General features: G+C 22.8%; 1 protein-coding gene across 1 annotated transcript in view; it reads right to left on the bottom strand.

The window, feature by feature from the left end:
• Window positions 1-264: 264 nt before the first annotated feature.
• Window positions 265-22,781, bottom strand: part of LOC129611875 (scavenger receptor class B member 1) — a 33,244-nt gene continuing 10,727 nt past the window's right edge. The window contains exons 3-10 of the mRNA XM_055525285.1: window positions 7,525-7,616; window positions 6,636-7,151; window positions 6,278-6,561; window positions 6,078-6,211; window positions 5,076-5,222; window positions 3,833-3,951; window positions 1,016-1,141; window positions 265-923 (exon numbers count right to left, since the gene is read on the bottom strand). Of these exons, the coding sequence (XP_055381260.1) occupies window positions 522-923; window positions 1,016-1,141; window positions 3,833-3,951; window positions 5,076-5,222; window positions 6,078-6,211; window positions 6,278-6,561; window positions 6,636-7,151; window positions 7,525-7,616 (1,820 nt within the window). The 3' untranslated portion in view covers window positions 265-521. The remainder of the gene's footprint in view (window positions 924-1,015; window positions 1,142-3,832; window positions 3,952-5,075; window positions 5,223-6,077; window positions 6,212-6,277; window positions 6,562-6,635; window positions 7,152-7,524; window positions 7,617-22,781) is intronic.

Genomic DNA, 22,781 nt, shown 5'->3' on the forward strand with positions numbered 1-22,781 from the left:
TTAAAATAACTATTTTTTTTTTGTAATTTTTACTTATAATTCAGTTTTAACAGTTTTAATTCAAGCAAGACTTACTACAAATAATAAGAAATAAAAATGATTGAGTAAAAAACTAAAACTAATGACTATTTATTTCACTAGATCAAAGTTTCTATATTCTTCTTTTTGAATTTCTCATGTAATCATGTAATATGAAAATAATATTATGTAAAACTTAAAATTAAAATATTTTCTAAAATTAATAAATTATCACCAATTTTCACATACAGCTTATGTAAATAATAATTAATGAGTATAGGATGAAATTTACAAAGATCTTACAAGTATTTTGCTTTATTAGAATACAATAATGGTTTCTTAAATAAATTTTGTTTTTCAATATTTACAATATTATGTTATCATAATTATAAAAATTTAATAAAACAATTTCTTATTTTTTATCTACTTAAAAATAAAATTAAATTACATAATATAAATTTAAAATTGAATATTTTTAAAAATACATTCTTTCATCCGTTCCTTTAATAGTGTATTCTAGAAATATCTGTACCTAAAACTTCATGATCTTCAAATTCATCATCATCTTCATTAAATGATGTTGATGTTAAACATTTCATTTCTTCTTCTAATATTTTACCACCACCTATACTTAAACGTTTATTATCTAAACTAAGTATTGCTGGACCACTTACAATAACAATTGGTACTTTACATACACCAGCTGGTATTGATGTTATTTCTAATGCTTTCTCATGTAAATGTCTCATACGATTTGGTATCCATCTAATATATAATATTGCTTTTAAAAATGCTGCAATTCCACCAGCATATAATATAATTATTAAAGTTATTTGAGCATATGGTAAAATACTGAATAGAAGATATAATAAAAATAATAAGCCTGGTGTTAAACTTTCAACACCCTAAAATTATATTTTAAATAAGTAAATATTAGAATTTATTATAAAAGTTTTACTTTAAATTTATTTTAAATCAAATTTTAAAAATTTCTTACCATATCAATCCAAATAATTGGTAATACAATATTTCTAAATGGTCTCATATCAGAATTAAATTTAATTTCTCCCATTAATAAATTTAATTGTATACGAGATCGTACTTTCATTGGTATTCCAAGTTGCTAGAATTGATTTAAAAATAAAAAATTTTAATAAAAAATTTTATTTCAAATGTAAATTTAAAATTAATGAATGTTAAAATTTTATTTATCGGAGCTTGGTTAACAAAACGAGGGAAATAAATTTATTAATAATACAAAAATCAAAGCATCAGCCGCCATCCAACTTATTTAAGTATATTCTAAAATTATATAAAACTAGAACCTTCTAATTCATTTTGGATTCTGCAAGAGTTGAAATTTGTAACTAGAGTTTTAATAAAATTTCTCTTCAAATTATTTACATATTCATCAATATTCCGTTTTTCAGAATATACGATATCTGATACAGATATAGAATTCTATATCACAAATTCACTTCAAAAACAATAAAGAATCAAAAACGCTATAAAATTAAGAATAAATGCAAATCATGATATTTTAATTGCATATTATTGTTATTATTTAATTTATAAATTACCACCTTATACTAAATACCTTTAAATCATAAATTTACAGTATAATTGTTTGTGTCATTAATTCTAAATTGCATGACATTGCACACCTAAGTACTTAATGTTTATGACGTCTTAAAGTTGATTTACTTAATCAAATGTATGTATAATATTACCATCACCAGACTTGACCTCAAATAACCTCTCAATTATCAGAATAAAGTGAGCATATAAACTCACTCATTTTTTCTTAATTATTAATTCGATTAAATAATTTAATGGATCAGAATAAATTTGATAATTTGTTCATGCAATAAAAATAAACAATTATTCTCATTTAAATTAATTTAATAATAATTAAGATTTTAGTTTATAATAATAAAGCCCTTATACCGATTTAAAACATATTATTTGATATGTAATGCAAAGTAATTTTATTTAAAAATAAAAAAATTAAAATTAATATTAATAAATTATTTGAAACGTGATGCAGCACAAAAACTGTTGTAAGATCAATATTAATTAGAGTTAAAAATTAAATCAATCTTAATTAAATTCAATATATATATATACAATATTATGTCAATAAATAATATGTATATGCACATTTACTTACCTGCATTAAATATGCATAATATATACTCTTTATCTGTATTGTACATTGTAAAAAGTCAAAATAATTAAGATATTTTTAAAAGTTTACTTCTCTTATTACAACAGCATGGTAACTATGTATTATAGCTAAAATTATCTTGAATATTTTCAAATAAGTTACCACATTCACGCTGCACAAGTTTCTTTTCTCATACTACAATATGATTTGTATAAATTAATGAAAAATTTCATAAATTTTTAAATTTCAACTTATAACAAAAATTCAACATTCGAGCAATTTTAATTCAACTTTTCAGGGGAACACGTTTATCTAATTTAAAAAAATTATTGACCTGGCAGAAATATAGTTTTAACTGACAGCGCATTTGACAATTTAAATGTCAATTCAATTTTGTTTTTTTTTTCATTCTTAATCGTTTTCTCAAATGTAATAATAAATACTAATAAAAATATTTTTGTGGATAGCAAAATAAGCAATTTGAATAAATCAATTGAAAATTGAAAATTTTTTGTTATTCATAGTTAGACAATTGAAATTACAAATATTAATTTAAAAAAAAAATTAACATTACAATTTTATGATCTTAAAAGTTCGGTTTGAAAGTTCAAACTTTGCAAATAATTTTCATTTTCACACCTGCCTTAAGTGCAAAAAAAAATTAAATTTACTTATAATAATTTCATATTTGTCAATTTCTCTTAGGTACAACCCAATTCTAAAAAGTAATTCTAAAAAGAAAGTTTTATTTACCCTTGTAAATAATAAAATATTTGCACAAACGTAAGCATACATGTTTTTTTTGCTTTTGAACAATTTATATCTGTTAGAATTTTTTATTTTTATGTGACTAATTTTTTTTAGTGATTTTAATTTCGAAATTCTAAATTTTGCACAAATATTGTATGTAACATATTAAACTTAAAGCGTTAAAGACAATAAAAAAATGTCAACACAATAAATCATAGGAATAAAAAAAATGGATCTAGGTATATTGACCGTCGGTAAATTAATCGGCTGTGTACAATTCATTTAAGGAAATTTTATAAATGAACCCAACATTTTTTTTAAAAAAAAAAATTTATTTTAAACTAACCTCTAAATTGTACAAAATATTGTATAGAATTTGACATTCATGTAAAGCCATCTACCGGAAAAGAGATGTGTAAGACCACTTTATTCAAAATACTCTTTTATAAAGAACCTCTTTTTTAAGGAAGTGTAGATGTGTAGTTAGATGTAGTTAGATGATTTGTAATTAGAGTTTTTTGTAAATATTGTAGAGTATTATTCGTTGCCATACAACAACAGTAATAACTGAAATTTTCGATCTATTAAAATATTGCCGGACCTTAAACTATTATAAACTAAATAAAATCTTCAGAATTTCTGCTATTCGTATTACAAAATTAGAATAATGCTCTTCCATGAAACCGATATATAAACTATGGCGCACATCTTAAATAGATTTCACGTTGGAAAAATAAAAAAAATAATGAAAAAGAGATAAAATATTTAGAATAAAAAAGAGATCACTAATTTGAACTTTAATCTGTCAAGTAATAAACTTTATGTGTTAGCAACAACATTTTTTCAATTCTATTCCATTATTAATAATTCAACTTAAAATGAAATTGAAAAACTTACCGGTTGTAAAACAATTTCAGATCCATGCTTTTCTTCAGATGGATCTAATCCTTCTATCGAATCCAATAAACTTGGATCACCATTATAAAAATGTGGAAATGATACTGCAGCTGGAATATCTATTAATTTCAAATTAATATATAAAAAATTTAATATTATCTACATTACGTATACATTGTTGAAATTAAGATTGAGTACAAATTTTTGCATTTACAGTGATTCGACTTTGAAATAGAATTATGACTTCATTTCATTTACAATGGCGTTCTATTGTGAACTTTATTGCAAACTACATATTTAATTATGCAATTCTATACATATTAAAACTAAATTTTAATAAAAAAAATTTATAAAACATAAAAATTCAAAAAAGGTTTAAAGCTCTTGATTAAAATTATATAACTTAGAAATAATTAAAAAAACCAGTTGGGTTTCCTTTATTTTACCACTTGTACGTAATCGTTAAAGAAATTTCATTTTTATAACATACTTAATATTTTTAAGCTTTAATTTAAGCAAATTACAATTTCCTCTACAATGTTGTTATGAAACTAAAATAGAAAATAAGTTGCAAACGTACGTCACATTTCAGTTTAACTCATAAATATTATTAATTTTATTTAAAAATTTTTAAGCAAATAAAAGTTTACTAATTCACAATCACTAATTCATAATTATTTCTACAGGGAGAACTTAGACTTTATTATATATTCATAATTTCTCGTAATTGTACGGTTTAGAACAAAATAATGATAAATTGATTGAAAAATAATTGCTACTAAATTGACATTTATGTCAAAGTAGTGGAAAATATTCCGTAATTATATGTTTAACTAATTGATTTTTTTACAGAAATGGTCAATTAAAACATAGAAAAAGCAACATAATTGCTATAATAAATAAAAATTACAAATATATGCAGAATTAATATATGAACTGCATAAAATTTATTTATTAATTATTTGATTTTAAATTAAGATAATATTAATTATAATTACTCTATTTATTGATAAATCAACTTTAAATATAAAATGTTTTTTATATTTACGATAAAAATAATTATGCAATATACGTTCAATAATGTTGAAATTGTGAAAAAGTACTTCATACGAAAATAATTTAATAAAAGATCACTGTAGCGCTTGCGTATTATCGTAACAAAAACAAAAAAAAATTTACTTAAAAATGAAGTTGTCAAATTTTAGTCAAACCAATTTCAATAAATTGTTTATGGTATACTTACTATAGTAGCATGGTGTAATATTACCCAATCCTTTTCTTAAACAAACTCCTCTCCTACAGAAACATGATGATTGCGGATCATCTATATTACTGTCAAATGCATTGTCAGCTAATTTAAAAAAATACGCTTCGACACCATCAACTTCACCTGTGTATTATTAAAGAAATATTAAGCTTGTATTATAGAAATTACGTATACCAACTTGTAAGCATATGTGTAACATACTTTATTAAATGATTGGTAATGATATTATAAAAATATTTATTATGCAACTTTAAGTTTAATAATATACAGGTAATCTATATAAACTAAAATTAATATCTAGCGCAGATCTACTCCACACCTCTATTATTGAAAATCTTTGGTTTTTTGTCGAGAATGATATGTTAAAACTGCAGATTCACAGGCGAAATAATAACGCCTTTGAAAAACCCCATCCCAAAGTATTTAAGCCTAGACTAAGCTGTTACATTCAAAACCAATTCAAACATTATACGACTAGGACGTTCTACTCCTGTCCGCATATACTACATTCCGTTCTTTTTAATAATTTAGCAATATCACTGCTTCATGAATGGGAAAAGGGTCTTTGGATTACGGATTGAGGCCCCACATAGCAAATAAGGTTATGAAACATCAGTGGTTAATTGTAATTTTATTTTATTGTAAGAGCTAATATTAATCTACTTGTATTTGAAAGAAGTATTTATGCTATAGCACACAGTTTATATATAATAATAGAGCAAAGCGTTCCGAATCGTTTTTTAGGAAATATACATACATAATATATTTCCTAAAAAATGATTAGAAATGTAAGAGAGAAGTATCTTTTTATCTCAAGAAGAAATGAATGGCACATATATTGCAGCTTTAAATTAATTGTATAATGGCTCTATCTAACTCTAATTACCCAAAGTTTATTTTCAGTTGCATAAAAAATTAATTCTCATTTTTTCCAATATGACAAATCACAGTAAGACATTCGGCAACGCCTAAGCTTACCTGGGTGCGAATAAACAATTGGTAAAGTTCTACAAAATGTTTTACGATAAATTCGAAATGTTTCTCCTTCTGTTATATTTCTAGGGAACAATGTTCCATCATAAGTACCAGCTAATGTATTACATTCTGAATTTCTATATAAATAATTAAACATTAAAATTTTTCTTCAAATATACAAATATAAAAAGGTATAATATTACCCATAAGGATTATTTTCAGCGTAGCCCCATTGTTTCAAACCTTTTTGACCATTAAAATTATCTATTGAAAAATCTCTAATTAAAGGTATAAAAGGTTTTTCATATTCCTGTTGTTCTGGTTCAATATTTTTTAATACATCTACAATCGTATCGAAAGATTCACGTTGTTCATCATTGTATTCATCATTAGATACTAATCTTTCACTAATTGGTGCATCTATATTATTGGATTTTGATTTATGTGGTAAATTCATTGTTACAGTATTTTTACCTTCATCAAACATCTACAAAATATACAAATAATTAATCAAAATGCAATGTTGTAATTTATTTAATAAAAAATGTGAAAGTTCATTACCCTATCTAATAAACCGAATTTTTTAAAATGTATAACATTTGGTATAATTTTAGATGCTAATGATACTAATGGATCATCATAACCCCAAAAATATTCATCCACTGTTATATTATTTAATATAACTTGTGATCTTAAAGTACGCATTAATGTTCGAACAGCAATTGCACCTAATAAAGAAAATTCTGAAACTGCTGTTGTAACACCCATATATGGTATATTGGGAACTGTTATTCTGTCACTTTTTGGATCACCAATTGACATTTCTCGTATAAATTTAACACGACGTGTTGGCTGAAAAGTCACTGTATTATGTTCTGTACTAAAGCTTGCATTATGATTTTCAAGAAACTCCTGATAAACATACGGTCCAACTTCTTCTAATTTAATTTTCTTATCTATTCCTTTATAGAAATTTTCAAAATTTGTTATATTGTATGCATAAACTCTAATGAATACTTCTAATGGAGGCTTCTCCCAAAGTTTAAATAATAATGAACCAGGACGAAGTGACAATTGCTGTAAATAAAAGTAGTTATTTATTGTTATTTTATACATTTTTTTAAATTATAAAATTATAATGTAATTACTTTACATTATAGTATTTATTTTCTTTATTATTTTTCTAGTTTAAATTTTTTTTATAAAAATTTGACCAGCTATGGTTTACAAATACGAAATGGTGGTTTTGGCTCATTATCGAAAATTAAATTAAATGACCAATTGTGAGTTCTTTCACTTATAATGTAAATTGGACTGTGATTGAACTCGTCTTATTAGTATATAAATTAAAAAACTGATTAATCTATTACATAGTTCGTGTAATATTTTAACACCTTATTAAATTTAACTACATATATTAAATATTAAATAATTATAAAAAGAAACTTACATCGTCTACAATTAATTTTATTGGATTTATAATGATGATTAATGACGCTATTATAAAAAAAAGTAACCCAAGAAAACTGAACCGCATACAACCTAAAATAATATAAAAGAAAATGTAATTAATAATTAAGTTTTTTTATTAATTATTTACTAAATTATTATTTCTTGATATATATAATTAAATAATTAAATAATGAAATAATCAAAACGAAATTAATTAATCGTGTCAATAACTTAACACTTCATTAATTTAAATGAGCTCCCATCATATTAATAATGATCTTTTTGACAGAATCTGGAAAATCAAGTTCAATAGTGAATCAAAATAAAATGTAAGATTACAATAAACAAGTTGAAACATGAAACATGAAACTTAAATTATATTTGTCAAAAAGATAACCTCATATTAAAAATTATAATTTATTTTGCCGCCGTTTTTTTATTTAATAAGATAAAATCTTAATATAATACAATGAAATTTTAAGTTTTTTAAAATTTTTACCAGAACATTTTAGTTTTGAAATAAAATAGCTCACTTTATAAATAAACACAACAATGTTGAATTGTAAGATAGGAGGTAATTTGAAATCAGACGTGTTTTAAGAATGCAACTGTATGTATTTTTAATTACAATTCCATGTATATTACAGGAAGCAAGCCCTAAAGGAACAACATAATGCACCGTGCAATTTCCTTATAAAACGAAATTACGATATAAAATATGCAATTATGACTTGTTTTATTTCCGGTATTAAATGTAAACACAATTTTCTTCAAATTTATAATTGAAAAGCGCCTTCAAACGGCAATATTTTAATACTGAAAAAATGTTCAAATTTTTGACAATTATTCAGTAAAAAACTTCTTTTGTATCATATTGAAATCAAATATTCATGTTTTATTAGAACCTTAGAGCAATAATTATTAATGCAATTCAGCACATAATTTTATGAAGTATTGTTCTTTATATTTTAATATTAATTGTGTATTAATTCCTATAAAATATAATTTAAATATTCACAATACGAAATTCATTATAAATTTATAAGTACATTTATGTATGTATAATATTTGATATTCAATTCACAAATATCCAACATGATCCTCCAACAATAACATAAGTGGCATTATAAAAAATTTAATAATGCGATTGTGTATAATTTAACGAACATCTTATTTCCTTCTTACATATATTTTTTTTATTTCTTAATACTTTTTATACAAACAAATCATTATTTTCTGCATAGTCCCAACTAAATTAAATACATAAGATAATATAAAAACCAAAACAAAACAACAAAAAACATGTAACGTTAACAATAGGATTCAAGCAACTTAAGCTTATAAGATAGTTTTTTTGAATTCTATAGAAGCTTTTGGTATATCAATATACATATATACATACTCATAGATATACATTGGTATTTGCACATAATATGAAATCAGAATTAAGTCAAGATGATTAACTGCGAATGCACACAATAAAAAATGTGATAATCATATAAGCAATTGTGTAAATATTAGAAGATTTCAATTTTCTTTTTTTTTTTGTTTACAAACAAAAGCGTTGCATTTCTGCATTCCATCTTACTAAATATAGTCATAAATATATTATTAGACACACACAAGTAACTGATTGAAACGCGAAAAAATGTGAAACGAATGAAAATTAAAATATAACAGAAAAAAATAAAATTAAATTGATAAAGAAAAACAAATTTTTTTTTTCTTTTGAGATTTTTTTTTCATTTTTACTGAATAAAAATTTTATTAATGATAAGTGCATTAAAAATCATGTAAAATGCAAACATAAAGTGTACAAGTACTTGAAACAACTTGACTTATATTTTTTTTTTTATAAAACTGTGAAAATTATTTTAGAGGAAAAACCCCAAGTATAGTAATAAAATTAAACCTTACATTCTCTCATTAAAATAAACACATTTTTTTTTGTGTTTTTTGACATAATATTATTAACATATTTTCGAAGATGTAATTGCTTCCTTAACTATATAAACCGAAATAATTTTAACCTTTCCTTGCCATTTTTGTATAATTCATTTAATAAAATTACATCTCAATTAAAATAAATGTTTCGTATAACTATACAAGGAAAAAAAAACAGATATAACATATACATAGGTATTATAAATTAAATATTCCATTAATAATTCATTTTATTGCATTGCTATACTACTACTATAGACACTTTATATGTATATGTATTCATGTAATAAAAATATTTATTGAGAAAATCTCATATGACAAGTAATACGATCCCACTCGAATAGTATTACAAATATTTATTAATGAAATCCAAAAAAAATAAATTCATAACAGTACATAATGAGTATTTATTATGAAAAAAAACTTGTATTTTAATTAAATTTCTCATATTACTGCTACTCAATACTGTAAGGTGTAATGGTGCTCTATTTAAAATAAAATGCAGTATATGTATGCAATGCGTACATAATAAATTTCCAGCATCTGAAGTGACTGAAATTTTCCATAAAAAAAATACTGTTTCAATTCCATTTTTAATTCTGACATTACAGATGTCATAATTAATAATTTAATAAATGTATATAAAAATTAGTATTTTGAAAAATTTCACACTTAAGTAGAAAACTGGAATTAAAGGTAAAATTTGTACTTTATTGAACTCTTGTATAAGAAAAAACAAATGTCGTGCAATTCAAACTCCTCTTAATATTCTTAATATAGGCATATGCTCAATATCAAATCTAGATCCTTTAAATCTAACAAAATTAACAAATTCAATTCTATTTGAAATATTTAATTCTTAAAATATTTACTAAATAACTTTACTCTAATTACGACTACGCATAAATTTCACAAATTTTGATATAGAAAAAATTTAACGAGTTTCTAATAAAAATGTTCAAATACTTGTATAATTATGTACAAACTATAAACACACTATTATACATTTGTACATACTTTGTTTATAAACTTAAAAAACTTTGATTGTGTCATTGACATTGAACCAAAAACAAAGATAACAAAGCTACCAATCGTTTTCTTCTCGTATAATAAAAAAATCTACTAACTCACCTGCTTTGCTTACACAATCTTGTTACTGCCATCATTATCATAAACAAAAAAAAAATAACAAAAATTTTGAGCATCTCGAAAAGCTTTAAAAAAATTTGTAATTTTATTATTTTTTTCGCTAATTTTTTGTTTTTGAAATATTATGCAATTTACAGTTCTCACAGTTTTTATATTCATAAAGCATTTCTTTTCGCGATTTATTGAAAAAGAAACAGATATACATACATATATTTGACAAATACAACTAGATATATAACAGTATCTTATAATATAAAACATACGCGCGAACAAAAGTTTAGATGCGATGAGTAAGAAAAAAATTTTTTTTTTAACTGAATTTCTTCGAAAAATTTTTCACACTATTTTGACAACTTAAAACCAATTCGTATAAAATGAAAAAGTAAATTGTAATTAGGATAATGTTAATAATATGGTGAGATGTTGAAATAGAAATTTACATGACGTACAACTAAATAGAGGGCCTATTATGAAAAAATTAACCTTTTTGGTAACACTGATTATGATATTATTGACTTAAAATTAAAACTGATTAAGAAAGAAGTATAGTAGTTCAAAGTACCTGAACAATTTTAGCATTGGTTTGCAGTTTAACTATGTAACTTTAAAAACTATACTCTGCAGATTTTCTTAAAATTTACCTACCTGCTACCTGCATGCATAGAATATAACTACCTACATAAAAATTCTAATAATTAACTAGCTGCATAAAAATTTGATTAATTTACCAAAATATGCTAAAAATTTAAACATGTAAAATAAAAATTATTAAATTTATAATTTAATTCTTTCACTGTGATTGCGAACTATTTCATATTTACTCTTGTCAAATCCATTTATTCATCATTACCATATGAAAATGAATGTACTGACCATTTGCACACTGATTACATTGCAATGATACAAACAAAATATTAAGAATTTTTTCAAAATTCTTTCTTAAATGCAATGATTAAACCCAATGCATTTTTGAATTTTTGCTCAATCTCATTTTATTCATATGATCAATTATGTATGAATTCGGGTAAAAACAGTATATTACGGTGCCTATTGTCAATTTAATCAAACTTGTAAAAACAAATTAGTGAGTCATTTATAAACATAAACACTTCATATTCAATTTATTTAATCTTTAACCATTATTATAGTTATTCTATCTATAGACATATTAGAATATTATAATTTATTTTTAACATAATTTTTAATAAACTTGAACTTTGCCGCCTTTTAAATAATATTGCGTTTACATTATTTGTTTGCAATAGACTTGTTATATCGTCATATTTTTTCGCGCTCATTTAAATGTTAAGTATGATGAAATAAGTGCTGTTTTTCTTATTTACTTAATGATTTTATGGTTTTTCATGAGAAAAAAAGCTTAATTTGTAGTAGGTAACATTTGTCCATTATTAAAAAGTCTTTTAACATTTTATGTATTTTTTCTGTAAACATTATATTCACAATGAATGAAAATCAATGGAAACTTCGAAGCGGATCTCTTTTGTATTCTACTTTAAATTGTCACTTAGTTCTTTTATAGCAACAAGAATTTTTTTTTTGACTTTTCGAGATTAAAATAAATTTCCAAATCAATATTTATTTTTATTTTAAAATTTTTAACTATCTATGTAAATGTACAGCAATTAAAAATATTAAAAACAACATTACGGTCATTTAATACGATATTGCAAAAATAATAAATTATTAAACATTCGGAAATTGTGTTGAATGAATACAAAAGAATGCAAATTTTGTGAATATTTTTCAAAACAATATTTTTTTGGATATGAAATAAAAATCAAAATATAATTTACGGTCTCGTCGAAAAATAATGCATTTTAATAATAGTAATAATATATTAAGTTTATTTACTTAACTCCAATTAACCCATATTTACTCTGTTTTTTTCTTGAAAATTCACGTCATATTTTAATTATGTATGTGTGTATAATAATTACTTACTATATATACATATCAATTAAATATTTGAACTCTATTCCTAATAAAGGGTAATTATCTCATAAATTATGAATTAATATGCGTAAAATCTATAACGTCATTATCTATGCGTTCTGTCATTTACGTTAACTGCACAGTGCACATTCATTCAGCTGTTTTGAAAACAAATTAAAATTGAATTTTACACTTAAATGTTAGAACAATGGCAAAAAATTAAAAATTAAAATGTGCCTTGATTTTTCAAGTATGACAACTAACACGAATAATTTCTTTATTATATTTGATAAAATTTTTTAATTGTTTTGATATTATAATTAACTTTTTTATTAAAAGGTAAAATTCAACTTTTCATATTTTCTTTGCATATTTTTTTCTTTTTTGCTCTTTATTTTTAACCGTGTTATAAATTATTAAGAAAAAGGCGTTTTAATTCTGAAAAAAAAAACATAAAAACAGTGTAAAATTTCCCGTTTTAGGTAATTAATTTCAATGATTATTATTTTACGTACAGTGTGTATCAAAAATTTTTGTTTACAGTTTTAGTTTTAAATGTCATTTAAAATATTTCAAGTAAAGTTGACAAGTACCTGATTATTTGAAAAATTAAATTTCAAAACAGAAAAATTTCTGCTTATTAGTTTTTAAATATGTGTCATTGTTAAATTAACTAAATAGGTTAATGGGACAAATGAGCGGCATTTTCGTGTAGGAATTCTGCATACAATCAAAGTTAAACTTAAGTGTATAATAATTTTTATGAAAGCGTAACGTATTGGCAAAATGTGCCAGAATTAATTGTTTTTTTTTAAATGTAAGTCGAAATAAAGGGATGCCATTTATGAGAGCAAAGTTCAATAAAGCAATTAGAAAACCTATTATATAATAACGGTATATAAAAATGTCTTGGCGTGATTAATATTTCAGCGCTAAAATATAAATTCAATTATGTTTGTGTACAACTTTTTTTAAAACTCACTTTTTATAGAAAAAAAAGAATTATATTAAATGCAAATTGTTTTATAAAGAAAATTAAATGTAAAAAGTATTTTAATGAATACATCAAAGTTGATTCGATCTAAATAAAATTAAAATTTGTGTGCAATATTATGATCATTATCGCTACATAATTTTATGCTACTAAATACTTGTATTACAGTTTGTAATTGAATATCTTTGTCATTAGCATTGTGAAATAAAAAAATTACTACTTTTTTGTTTTATATATTATTTATATATTTAAACAGTAAGACACCAGTCAAATATTTCATTTTAAATTATTAAAGAAAAAATTAGTTTTATGCTATTGAGTATAAACCATAAAATATAAAATTTACTTGGCATATGGAAAATTATCCCAATTTGTTGTGTGTAAGGTCAAATGTAACCATTTTCATTCTTTTTGAATTACAATAAACGCAATGAAAATTCAAATTAAACAATCAATTCAAAAATTTTATTCTATGAAGAATTGCCACCAGCAATATTCAAAAAGGCTGGACGCTCGTATTGCCGCAGTAACAAAAATTCCATTGGCAATAAAATACATATATCGTAATTTCTTGAGAACTTAGTTGATTTTTCATTTATAATTTTGTAGTTCAATTTTTCGTGTTTAAATATTTTGACATTAAAACGACAGATAGAAAAAAGTGTAGAATAAACTTGCACATGTGTTGAGTATTCGTGCATATTGCACCAAACTACACAAAATTTTATTCTATACTTTATTACGCCGTATTACGTACATACATAAATTTCAAAATCTTTATGTGTTATAAGTTCGACATACTTTTATTAATTTATTATATTTATTATTCATTTATTTTTTATTACTATATATTGCAATTTTTTTTTTTTTGAAACCGTATGTATGACCTTTTATTCAACATATTAAGTGTAATTATATTTTGCTGGAAACATAAATTTAATGGGTTTGTTTACAATATTCTTATCTAATAAGATCTTACATACATACATATATATGTGATTTCTAAAATTTGATCTCTTCAGTCAATTGCAATTAAAATTTACAAGGTGTATGTAAATATAAAAATAATTCACATCTCTATTACAAAAGCTTGAAACGATGGCAAATTTATATTCAATATATGTATGTACATATATATACTTTTTATTTAAAAATCATAGAGGAAAAAAATTTATAACAACAAAAACCTTATTAAAATGATCTTTTACCGTCCATAAATAATATTTATAAAGCATATTTGTTAAATAAAATCTAGATAAACACTTAGATTTTTTGATGTTTTGATTAGCATAGACGCATATCATAGACAAAGTGACACAGTGTATTTATCTTCAGATTGAGGTTCTAAATTGGATTAGATTTAAAAACCGTAATAGGAATGCTTATTTTATTTATACCAACAAAAAAAAGGTCAACCACAACAAAAAATTACGCTTCGAAAGCTGTTGAAAAAAAAACATGTTTATAATCACACGTACATGATTGCAATTTGGTGTTGAATCCAAAATTACTCCATTTTATACTTAAATATTAAAAGAGCGAACCGCCAAGCTTTATAACATTGAAAATTCCAACAGTATAGACTATATGAAAGAATAGTTAAAAGGAATATTTACGTACTATTGGAGTCACTATTCCAATAGATGGCTTTACTATTTTAAATGAAAATTAAATGTTGTATTCTTAATATTTAAATTTTTATAGGTAAGTGTCATACAATATGATTTATTATAAGAAATATTTCACTATGCCCACATCAAAGCAAAATTTCGTAAAAAAGTGATTTATTTCACAAAAATTAAAAACATTTTTTGAAAACCCAAAGCATTTCCATGTTTACAAAATGATTACTCATATTATTTCAATTTTTCGGCAATAAATATTGCTATCACTTTAGTTATACTCGTATACTTGTCAAAATAAATCCCTCTTATTTGCAATGTCACAAACTATTTTGAACTAGAAACACTCCTTCGGCAGCATTCCTTCAGTATTGTTTTCCCTAAAACAAAACGTATCCAATACAATTTATTTGATGATAACTATGTTATATTCTCACTATTACAACAAGTTTGCATTATTAGAGTAAAGATAACTTATAATTAAAAACTCTTTATACTTTATACTTAAAAAAACTCAAAGTCAACACTTTAAAAACCAATATTGTGCCTTAATAATAAACAAAACAAATTCGATGACTAAATTATTTTAATTTTTACAAATAATACAAATAAAATCGTAAATTAATAAAAATCATTATAATTTTTTAAAAATTAAACCTTCAATCGAAATTAAAGAGCTTTACAAAATTTATTTTTATTTTCTTTAAATATGTAAAATTGCAGTTGCATTATAATCATATAGTATAAATCAAGTTCAAAAATATAAAACCACAGAATAATATAAAATTCAATAACCATTGTAATTCAAAAATTTTCAAATATATTTAAAAATCTTTTTATACCTATACAATACGCTAAGGGCTTAACCTTCAGCAAATTCTTTTTTCATATTACATTATAATTTTGGTTTTGAAGAAAAATCTCTTTTTAAATTATTTTTAATCTTTGATTAAATTGTGTCAGAGTCATTTTTAAATTATTAATAAAAATTTCAATTATATTTTATACGCACACCTTTCACAAAAATTATATGCTATGTAAATCTAATAAATTTTGTAAAAGACTTCATAATAAATGCAGCCTTCATTCAAATTAGAATTCACATTTTTATTTCCTATCTATTCACAATTATAACATAAGGTATTGATTGATAGCTTTTTTTTCTATTTATTTTTCTTTATCTATAACATTCTCTTCCAAAATAACTTTTTAAATTTTCTTATAATAAAAATTTACTGATTGCAATGGTCATTATGTCATAAAGGTAGTAGTAGTAGGTACTATACAACAATTATTATATAATTCTATCAAGTCCAAACTCTTAACTTTTACTTTTTTTTTTGTTTTCTCATTCATAACTACATTGACCCTTAAATGTTATTCAATAAAAACCAGAAAGAGAAATATGAATTTTTAGCATTGATGAGTGCTATTCACCCGGGAAATACCACACGATTGCAAGAAATACTGAAAACAAAAAACAAAATCAAAACGTTAGCCAATTTATAAAAAAAAATAAACAATCACCCATATAGACATACGTTATATATATATATACATATACACACACAAAAAATCTTAATTCCGTTGTAGGTGTCGAAAATCTTATAAAAGTGTTAACAAGTCTCCGGCTTTTATGTTTTATTGTGTAAGCACAAAAACAAACAAAAAAAATTTATCTCACATTATAATATGAAAGGTCAAGATGCTGTTAAACAGGTATTCACATTTTTTCTTAGCTATAATCAATCCAAAAATTATGATTTATGCCTGGTCATTTACTAAAAAAAAATACAAAGTTATAATATGAATTTTCCTTCAATTTCCTTTTGACTCCATGAAACAAAAATATGAAAACAGAAAAACAAAAAGCACAAAACTTTTAAATTCAAACCGAGGTGAAAAAATCAACAAAACAGAAAAAAAAAATAAAATTAAAACTCACTACCTACCTACCTACCTTAAGATGCAAAAATAATTTTTTTTTTAATTTTTACCGTTACCACACTTCTTTATGCTTTATTACCAAATTGCCACTACATGACGATCGATGAAACTTCAATGAAATCTAAGAGCTTAAAGAAGTAACATTTTTGTTATTTCTAAAAAATCAAAAAAAAAACATCAAAGAGAAAATCAAAGTAAAGGCCAAGGTCATTGCGTTTTTTAATTGCAACAAGACTTCAACGGAATTTCATGAATCTAAACATCTTATCACAAAAAAAATGTTTAGATACAAATATACAACCACATAATAAATTATTGTGAATTATGATAATTTTTATTTTAATGTGATGTGGTGAGTTTTAAGGTGAATATAAAAATTTTGTTTTATTAATCTTAATTATTAATTTTTCTGGTTTTGTTGTTGTTTCTTGTTTTCTCTGCAAATCTCATAAAATAAAAATGTCTAATTTTATTTTATGGCATTTTCTTGTAATCGTTATCAATTTTTGTGACGTGTTCTTCGAATTTTAACTTAATATTTACATATATTTGTAACACATACATGCACGTACAGAAAAGACAGAAAAGAAAAATGAAAAAGCTGCCGTCTTTAAAATTATAATAAAAATATTTTGTAAATAAATTGGAAGAGAAAATTTTTTAATAAAATAGTTCATAAAATATGTTGATAACCTTGACATAGTAAAATACTTTTTATGTTTATAATTTTTATCCCCCTTTTGTGTCCCTCAAACACCTAATAATTAATATATTTATAATAATATTTTTCTTATTATTTATTTATCTATATTATATAAACCTATTCATACATACATAAATCATACTATAGTTATGATTATTAATTTAAGATTTTGAACTCCGGTAAATAATGCAATATCATCAGTTATCAGCCGGTAAAAAAAAATTTTTTTTCTCAATTTCATTTTCATTTTAATATCAATGAATACACTTACATAAGTATGTTTACATACTTATAATATATGTGTAATATATGGATTAACGTATATATGTATGTATGACTAGATTATTTTATTGGAATTCCAAATTTCGAAAGTATATATTATGTACATATGATTTTGTATATTGAATTGGTGAAGACCGTGAAAGAGTTTCCGTGTTAAATAATTTTTTTTTTGTTTTATTCTTTTCTATTTTATTTAAATTTAATTAACAATAGCTAAATATTCGTATTTGTTAATTACAAGTAATTACAAATTTTATATGAATTATAATTTGTCTGGGTGTGGGTTTTTTGTTCAAATTTGAAAATTGTTGTAAATAATAATATATAGATTATAGAATATTGATTTTATTATAGAATATTGATTGAATTTAATTTTGACAAGTGTATTATGGGCTGTTCACACTCTTTAACGTATATATTGGATAAATGATGTTGGAGGATAGTACTAATTATTTATTTAATATTCTTGAATATACAATCATATTTGAATTTATAAGCTATATTTAGTGTTTTAACATGAAAAATAGTTTCAGTGATTTTTTCTATTTTTGCCAGGAAATGTTGTATTGCGGATTTGAAATATATAAACTACTATTTTACTCGTAATAGTCGAATTTTTTTTTGCTCAAATAATGGAATTTTTATGTTCGTAATTACCTAAAAATACCTACTAGCCGTTGCAAAAAAGGAAAACAACAGTAAATTAAAATTATAATTTGTAAAGTACTCTTGTCAATTTTTTCAAGAAACATGAGCTCTTATAATTTGATTAACATAAACTTCCGGTTCTATGTTATCGAAATTTTGGGATGTTTGAATGTATATTTTAGACTTTTTTTTTATATCGACAAAAATGGGATGTTGTAAACATTACATAATTATTGCAAAAGGTCGTTGGTGCAAAAATTCTCTTTTTGACGGAAATATTATATAATGTTTTATTTGTTATGTCCTTCAACTGTATTTACTGATCTTCATCATATTCAGCGATTTTAATACTGGAGTGTATCGGAAAAATTGGGCATAAAGTTCTAAACTAATACAGACATAAGTGATCTATTAAAAAATATTGAAAAATATTTACAACATCCTCTCGATTGTTTCAATAAAATTTAAAAATAATAAAACAGTTTTTACATTACATTTTGCTGTTTTCATGAAACCTAGGCACGTAATTCTTTTCTTTTCACAAAAAAAAAGAAAAATTTAGGAAAAATAACTAACACCTAATTGATTAATTAACAATATGCTCAAAACACGTAATATAATTTTTACGAACTAAATATTGTTATGCAAATTATTATATTTTTAATACAAAATTTTGTACAGATTTTATTAAAAGAAAATTTACATGTATGTGTATAATGTTTACATAAAATATACATACATACAAATATAGAAATGTGGTTTTTTACGATTTAATTTACATAAGTGTTTATTTTTACATGAACATGGATATTTTTAAGTAAAATATACCAATGTCAAGGTAAGTCGAATAATATAACATGTTAATTGTTGACAATATAATAATATATATTTTATATGTAGATATATATATATAAATTATTTTCAATGTTAATGCTATAAACATAAAAGGCATAAAGCATCAATAGGCCGAGTTAAAAAATAAATATGATTTTAATGATTAAGATTAACTTTTTCTAGGAATATTTATTATTAAAAAAAAATTATTTGAGAAAAATTAATTGTAAATATTATAAAATATTAAATATTGAAAAATTTTATTATCTTCCGGTTGTAAGTTGTTCTGTATTTATAAACATGTATACGTATTTACATATTATTCAAAGTGCCGCACTTGATGTAAAAATTAACATAATAATTATACATCTAAGATAATAAATAATTAACACCAATTACTTTGTTGTACAGTATTCAATGTAATCCCATAATGTCTTAATATCATATTAATTAAAATATTAAACATATACATTCGTATACTCGTACAGCTTAAATTTTATTTATTTAATAGGATGAAAATTAGATTTTAATAAAGATTATTTATGAATTTATAAATGGGTATATTTAACGTATAATAGCAACAATTGCACAAAGTGTCAGAATATTATTTGACGTTCTAATTTAAATGAGGCAGTTTATATTATCGCAAATTTATATATTTTTATTTATCGCAAGTTACAGAAAAATTTAAAACGAAATTTTAATAAATAATTACATTAATAACCTTGAAAATAAGTGAGATAAATATAAGTATTTATCAAGTTTTGACAGAATGCATATTAAACTAGGAAAAATTTGAATTTCTAATAAAATAAGAAACTGCGAAACTGAACTTAATTTCTTGTGACCACAGAAGTGAATTCGGTTTTGTGTTCACAAAAGAACAATTCTTTTTTTTTTAAACATTCAGTGTCGCAAAATTTCGGAATAGTGGGCCACCTTTTATTATTGTCTAAATACATTCCTCTTTTGTATTTGCCAAAATGAAACTGTACTTTAAACAGTTTTAACTTAGAATGTAATTAAAATGACATATTCTGTCAGTGTCAAATTATTTTCATTAACATTGGTAATTAATAAAGAAATATCAATTAATTTTATAATGAATGAAAGTAAATTATTATCGTTTATTCTTCTAATTATACATTTTATTTATTCATTCAATCATTAATCATTTTAAGTTTTATTTTTTGTTTTCAATTAAATCAAATTTCTTTTAAATGTTATCCTTGGAAATAAAACTATAAAATGAATTTGTTCAAATTGAAACAAATATTTTATCAAAAATAAATTATCATAAAATAAACTAAAACCTACTACACATTCACTGACAAACACGCATATACATACAAAAAATTAATAACTTTTTAAATAACTGCCTTTGATACATATAAATATTTATTAAATAAAAGCGAAATGATTAATTTATTCGCAAATTTTTTTTATTAATTTAAAATTTTAAAGCAAAAAAAAAAGAAAGAAAAAAAAACGGAATGTTAATAAAACATAAACCGATTTACCGTTCCCAGTTGTCAAAATGATCGTTGAGTTTTTGAGCGAAGTAAAACGAAATTAATAAAAAAATCATCTTTGACAAAATATAACTGTTCGTAAATTTTTATTTTAACTTTTGTTTTTTCATTGTTTTTATTTCAACAAGGTTATTTTTCTTCTAACAAACTTTAAATTCGCGATAAAATTACATAAAAAAAATAAAACCTACAAACATTTTAAAGTTCATTGAATATCAATTATAAGTGCAAATTTTAATGAAAAAAAAAAATAAGTTTTATCACAATTATTTTTCATCTCATTACCTTACTCGCTCTCCTATATATTACCTTGCACAATCACATTTGCTTGAAAATGGGCACTTTAATTTGACATGCAGATTAAAAGAAAAAATGTATGAAATTTGCCTCCTGGTGGCAGTCAAGTTCAATTATATTTTTATGCCCTTTATACTTAATATTTTAATAATAATTTGCATATTATTCATTATGCTTTATGGCAAGTAAGTAAAATAAAACATGAAAAATTACAATTATTGTGCATGCTATTTTCATTATTATTTTATTACACTATTTCATTATTATTTTCATTATTAAATTATTATTATTGTATTTATTACAAATGTTATGGACTAGCTCATTTAATTTTGAAATTTGCATTTTTAGTATGTGTAAGGAAAATCAGTGAAAGAAAGTTGGTGTTAATGATAAAACCATTTAGACTCGAGCTTTCTCTAATTAATTACAAAGGAACCCAAAATTTGATTAGTTTGACAATTGAGATCTATTTTTCCATCTATTTCCGTATAGTAATGTTACTGATCGGTTTAATGATTTTGGACACATGGTAAGGCACATTTTGAACTTTTTTGGGATGTAATTAAATTGGTAAATGATCTTTTGTTGATTGATAATGGCTCTTCGTCGAAAACAATTTTGAAATAATTCTACATCTATAATTAGCGAAAATCAACGACTGGTTTTCCAAATAAATTTATAAAATTTGAAACTACTTTTCTCCACGATGAATGTCAAAAAGTTATTAGGATATGACAGTTTGTTTGACATTTGCAACTCTTTCGTAAATTTTAACTAAAAATAATATTTTTATTTAAAAACAAACTTGTCTAAATTCAAATTATGTACAATATTTCCCTAAAAATTTTAATTTAAATAATGTTTTTTTTTGTATATGTGCTCGTGCAATTGTACAAGTACGTGTGTATGGTATCAAAATGCATATGGTTAAGTTTTATTAATAAATTGGTGGCCGTAAGGTGGTTAAAAAAAATCACATTTTTTAATATAAAAACAAAAATTTTAAATAAATTGAGTCAAAAGTGTTAATTTTCTATTTTAAATATCATGTTGAATTATAAATGATTTTAAAATTTCTGCTTAATCGATGATGACTTTTTTAAATTTACATTTATTTCCCTGCATAAAAACCATATTTTTTTTTGTTTGACATTATTTATCCGCTAATTAACCAGTATGGAAAATTTATTGGTTTATTTTTTTTTAATTATGTTAACAAATATAACCACTATAAATGGCCGTACTTGTTCACATAAAATCAATAATAAAAAAAAATATATTTTTCTCTTTTTTCGTTTTAAAACATCATTTATGATATGATAATATTTTAATTTAATGTAGAATTCAATA

Source organism: Condylostylus longicornis, unplaced genomic scaffold (genome assembly GCF_029603195.1).
Source record: "Condylostylus longicornis isolate FDR11 unplaced genomic scaffold, ASM2960319v2 ptg000055l, whole genome shotgun sequence".
Classification (NCBI taxonomy): Eukaryota; Metazoa; Arthropoda; class Insecta; order Diptera; family Dolichopodidae; genus Condylostylus; species Condylostylus longicornis.